The 5,582-nt window shown below is 44.9% G+C and overlaps 1 protein-coding gene across 2 annotated transcripts in view; it reads left to right on the forward strand.

The window, feature by feature from the left end:
• The first annotated feature begins 3,243 nt into the window (after positions 1-3,243).
• The window catches only part of Timmdc1 (translocase of inner mitochondrial membrane domain containing 1), a 22,877-nt gene continuing 20,538 nt past the window's right edge, over positions 3,244-5,582 (forward strand). Inside the window, exon 1 of one of the 2 annotated variants that reach the window (XM_010630030.3) lies at positions 3,244-3,630. In XM_010630030.3, the coding sequence (XP_010628332.1) occupies positions 3,443-3,630 (188 nt within the window). In that variant the 5' untranslated portion in view covers positions 3,244-3,442. Of the gene's footprint in view, positions 3,631-3,714; positions 3,987-5,582 lie in introns of those variants that run through there. The other variant, XM_033768143.1, reaches the window with a different exon arrangement.

Raw genomic sequence — 5,582 nt, forward strand, 5'->3', positions numbered from 1 at the left:
TGAGACAGGGTTTCACTATGTAGTTGAGACTGATCTGGAACTCACTATGTAGCCCAGGCTGGTTTCGAACTCACAGTGATCCTCCTGCCTCAGCCTCCAAGTGCTGGGATTACAGGCATGTGCCACCATGCCCGGCTACATTCAACATTTCTATAGAAAAATCAGCTCTTTTCTTTCAGCTCTTGAGAATTGGTCAGTGTTAACAAGTTTCAAAATTAGTAACTATAAAACTAAAATCAGATTTTATTTCATGTGTCAGAAACGTGTTTGGCTCTTTATGTTTTAAGACTTAAAAGGAGATACTGACCATCACCCATGAGATCATTGCAGTCAATAGGGCAGGTGTTTAAAGTTGATTCTTTTGCTTGAGTACTAGTAAGTTCCATGGACCATACCCTTGCAAACAGTAAGTATAGTGAGAGGCAGTCCCAGTTATGCTGTGGTTTTGCCTTGGCACTAGAAGGCCCTATGAAATAGAATCCTCTTCTCCATATTTTAATTTTCCTTTCACTAAGGACAAAATTTGCTCTCCTTTAGGAGCTGAAGCTTCATTTTCCTGAGAATGTTTCCCATTTTGTTTTGGGTTGCAACTACTGTCTGAATATTTTCTTTCATTCTTCAAGGCATTAGGGGCTACCATGATGCTTTCCTTGTGCTGGTATTTTATGATAGTACATCATAGTTATTTGACTCTCCTATTCTGTGAGCTTAGTGATGGTGGGAATTGTTATTTCCTCATCTGGATGTCTTCATTATCTAACATAGTGCCTCACACAGAGTAAATACTAAAGAACTATTGGAGGTAGTGGTTTGAATGGATGGATGGGTGGGTGAAGACAGCTGGTTTAACAGGATCCTCTTTGTAGATTTTCTTGTCATTAGCTCCAACGATGAACTGGATAATTTGTGTAAATCTTCACTTGTCATTCAAAGAGCCAATCAGGACATCCTTGTCTTTAAATACAGCATTAGTTGCTCAGATTTTCTACTTACCTGTTTACCTCAGTGTAGATGTGTAAAGTGTATATTTTTGAAAATAATTTGTATCTACAACTTGTGAAGGGCTTTGTCATCATTAATACTTGCTTAATCCCAAATTTACCCTTTCTGCCTCAAAAATTCATTCTACTAATGGAAAAGGTTTATGTTGTATATAATACAACCAAATGTAATGCTGTATATATAGCAAGGGGTGTACCTGGTAAAGTTGGCAGAGGGAGGAACTTGCTGACCTCTGGGAGAAAATTCACTATGGAAAAAGCTCTTGATTTCTATAAGCAGAACTCAACCAGGACAGGATAGAATGGTGGTTCCAGGCACACTGGTGATCACTGGAATCCTTCCCTGATGCAGTTAGTCTGCTGGCAAATACATGTCCCAAGGAGGAGACAGCTGTGTGTGTCACATATTGGTCCAACTAAATACTAAAAGCATCAGACCACAGGGGTCAGGGCAGGGGATTATCCCTAGTAGTAAAAGGAGGTAAGCCCCGATGACTTATGGAAGTGGGAAATGTGGGAGGGTGACAGAATCTAAGGCTAAACCCTGAGGTGGTGGTGCACACCTATACTTCCAGTGTTCAGGAGGCTGAGGCAGGAGGATCGCCATGAGTTTGAGGCTGGCTAGGTCTACACAATTCAAGACCAACCTAAGCTACATAATGCGACCCTGCTCAAAAGAAAAAAAGGAATGGGGAGTTTCTTGAGATATGAAATGGGATTACAAATGAGTCACCATTAACCCAAAGGAGAAAGCAGCTAGACTTAGTGAAATTTGCCTGTTAATATGAAGATAATTGTATCAAACGCTAGAGAGAGCTGGGGATATTTGAATTATATGTAAAAATTTTCACAGTATCTACCTAACCTCCAACCTACTCCACGGTAAGTCCTCCCTTATCCCAGAACCATTCTGAGATCCTCTTCAGCATTTTAAGCACTTACTTTTTCTTCATGTAGGCTAGACAGGCTTTCTTGGGCTTTCAGGCCCTAGGACTTTATTGGGTGCCCACTTCTACCTAGTACTGGATAATCAGCAAACTAAAGGGGATCTTCTTAAAACAATTTTTATTTTTCAGTAGAGCTGAAGATTGAACCTAGAGCTTTTGCACTGAACTACATCCCCAGCCACCATACCCACTTTAAGAATTTTTGAGACAGGGCATAAGTCACTAAGTTGCTCAGGTTGGACTCAAACTTGTGACCCTCCTGTCTCAGCCAACCAGAATGTTGGGATTACAATTGTGCGCCACCACACCCAGCAGTTCAACATATTTGCTGAACACCTGCTTCATGTCAGACACGGGTAGGCCCTAGAGATACAGAGATAAGTATATGTGGCTTCTAACCTCAAAGATCATTGCACAGTAAATTATGCTGCAAAGTAGTGAATGCTAATATTGTGCCTCAGACATCCATCAGGAAAACCTCCATGCTACAGTCAGATTGAGGTGGTTGGTCACTGCAGTCAGGCACTGCTCTGGGCTTCATCAATGGAACGTCCAGCCATAAAGTCCCAGCATGTGTACTGTATTCTTACTAGAGTTGTGACTCGAAGTAATGGTGAAGGGATTGGCCATGAGAATGTGGTAACTAACAAGGATTGAGTGAAGTTACACAAACCAGTTGAGAAAATTGTGAATGACTGCGTTTTAATGAAAACAGACCTCGAAGCACTTGTTAGCAGAGGTGTATTCAGTAGTGACAGGAATCATTGTTGGGCTACCAAATATTTCATAGACATTCTGTAAATTCTGCCTTCTGAGGGAGTCGGCATAAGAACTAAGCACAGTAAAATCCGTTTTGTTAAAAACTGCCAGGAGCTGTTCAAAAAAGGGTGTCCTGGGCCAGGGATTTAGCTCAGTGGTGCTGCTGTCGGCCTCGCAAGCAGAGTTCCGAGTTCGAGCCCCCATGCAAAAAAAAAAAAGGAGGCTTCCAGGGGGCTGGGCTTGCTTCTACACCAATACTTTCTCTTTCCGTGCAGCACTTGCATCAAATGCTGCACTTTCTTCTACGTGGAACTTCTGGCATCTTCGGTGCACTTACTTGATATTGTGACCAATTCAAGCAAGAGGGGTACCCACCCAAACACCATTTACTGCCCAGAGGGTCAAAACGCACCAGAAAAAGACTATACCGACATGCGAGGACCGCGGGCATGGCCATCCGCTGTAACTCACTTCCGGGGGCGGGTCTTGTCCTAACCGGAACTGCTTCTGTGAGCTCCTCGGTCGCCTCGCCCTTGGCCTGTGCCCTAGTGGGCGGGACTTCCGGTGTCGTATCCCTTGAAGAAGCGGTACCCGCTACAAGGACATCTGTCGCTGTGGCGCGGAACTATGCGCTGATTAGCGGGTGTTTTTTGCTCGTGGACTGGCTCACTCGTGCAGTTATCTGCACTACCCTACAGCGCCTAGGCGTGTTTGTCCACAGGTCGGGAGGGAGCCATGGAGGGGCCGCCGCCGGCGCCGCGCCGCCTCCTCGCGCTGGCTCCTTTCCCCCGTGTCTTTGCTGCCGGAGCTGTGCCTGCGGACTCGGAAGCCGACGGGAAGTCTCAGAAGCTGCCGTACTTTGTCCCAGAGTCCTGCTTTTCGGAATCCGGATGGGACCGTCTCCGGCAGCTGTTTGTCAAAGAGTAAAAGTGCCCAGGGACTACGGGAGGGCGGCGAAGGACCCTGCGGTGATGGGATTTATTTCTAAGTGAGGTTTGAGGTTCTGATGTTAGCGCCCCACCTCGTATCCTGACGTTGCCATTTGCTAGTTGGTTGACAGGCGGGTTTTTGAATGGTGGAGGTCAGACTTACTTCAGATCAGGGCTCAGAGGGATGCTTAGGGAATATAGACCTACGGAAATCTGCGCCCGCATTTCGCAGATGAGAAAAGTTGGCCCAAGCTAATGTTGTCATGCAGAGACCACGGAAACCTGTGCCTGCTGTAGAGATCCACTACAATGTGTTTGGTTTTTCAGGTCGATCCCAGACTTCGGCGTTTGTGAGTAGTCCTTCCATGTCTGCCTACCAAAATGAAGTCTGAGGAGGCAGACGTTGCAATTTTTGATTTTGTCCAGTAAGGAATGAAAAATAACAGCAACTATTGTCTAGCTATTTTTCGGTGTTGGGATCAAATCCAGGTTTACATGCATACTAGGAAAAGCATCCCCCCCACCCCGACCTCAGGGGATCAAACTCGGGTTATTGCTCTTGCAAGGCAGGTGGCAGAACCCCTGAGCTAAATCCCCTGCCCAGGAAAAGCGTTCTATCAGAGCCACTCCCCAATCTGTTTCCCATTTCGTAGAAGAAAGCTTGAATTTAAAATAAAAGATATTCGGAATAAATAAGAATCCTTTAAATTGAGTCGATTTTATTTAGTAAAAATTCAAGATGTTTAATTCCTTTATTTATTAATTACTGGTGAAAAGTTTGCCTTTTCATAAAGTAATTTACTGTACTACCCTGGTATCGAGTTGGTACAGTTGAATGGGCCAGAATAGCCCAGGCTCTTGTGTACAGCAAGGAAAGAACTGCCAAGCCTATACCTCGTAGTAAGCAGTCTCGTTTATTGAAGATCATGGGATGGCGGCAGGGAGAGGACCTCTCCAAGAGCCCCCACACAACTCTGTCTTCCTGTATTAAAGGGTCAGGTGCCTAATTCAGGTGCTTTCCAGTGTGGTGGACACCTGTGACTCCAGGTGCCTCTCATATTGTCTGGAAACTAGTGTCGGAACTAACGATCCCCAGCCTTGGGCATCAGTGCACCCTAAGCTTACACCTATAATCCCCAGAGCAGTGCTGCATTAGCAGCTCAGTGAAAGCAGAGTGGCTGAGTCAGTTTCCCTCTTTCTGACTGTATGAGACTGGTTAAAGGTGAAGCTTTATGATGTTGCCAAGGGGGCTGCAGACGTGTATGTAATTATTTTCTTAGGTTTCATCATCTGTGTTAAAGCTAATGAAGCAGTGGCACATGCCTGTAGTCCCAGCTCTTCAGGAGGCAGAGGCAGAATTGCAAATTCCAGGCCACCTGGGCATTTTATTGGGTCCCTGTCTCAAAATTTTTAAAAAGGCTGAGGGTGTTGCTCATCAGTAGTGTCCCCAGTTTCGCCAGAAAAAAAAAGATCCCATGGCAGATTTCTCAGGTCTGTTGAATTGTTAATATATTCATGAAAGATCGTGTATAATATAGAATAACAGGAGATAATTATTTTGATTGACTTTATAAGCCACAAACTTTTGGAGATGAAAGTAATTGGAAAGGTTATCTAATGTAGCTTTCACACTTCCTTCTATGTTGGGTGTGAGAAGACCAAGATTGTGACTGGCAGGTGGTTGGCAGTGGGAGAAAGAACCAGGCCACAACCCTAGTTACTTAGATCTAGGTCCACTCTGCTACTGTGCTGTGCTGTGTTGTATACCATTCCCTTAGCGTTGTGGATCATCTGTAACTTTAGAGCCTCTGTTCTCACAACGATAAAGTGGAGGACCAGACATGGTGGCACACGCCTGTAATCCAGTACTCAGAAGGCTGAGACAGAAGGATCTCAAGTTCAAGGCCAGTCTGAACCACACAGTGAGAGCCCGTCTCAAAAAACTT

The sequence above is a fragment of the Fukomys damarensis genome, unplaced genomic scaffold, assembly GCF_012274545.1.
Source record: "Fukomys damarensis isolate Sample0158 unplaced genomic scaffold, DMR_v1.0_HiC HiC_scaffold_24, whole genome shotgun sequence".
Lineage (NCBI taxonomy): Eukaryota > Metazoa > Chordata > Mammalia > Rodentia > Bathyergidae > Fukomys > Fukomys damarensis.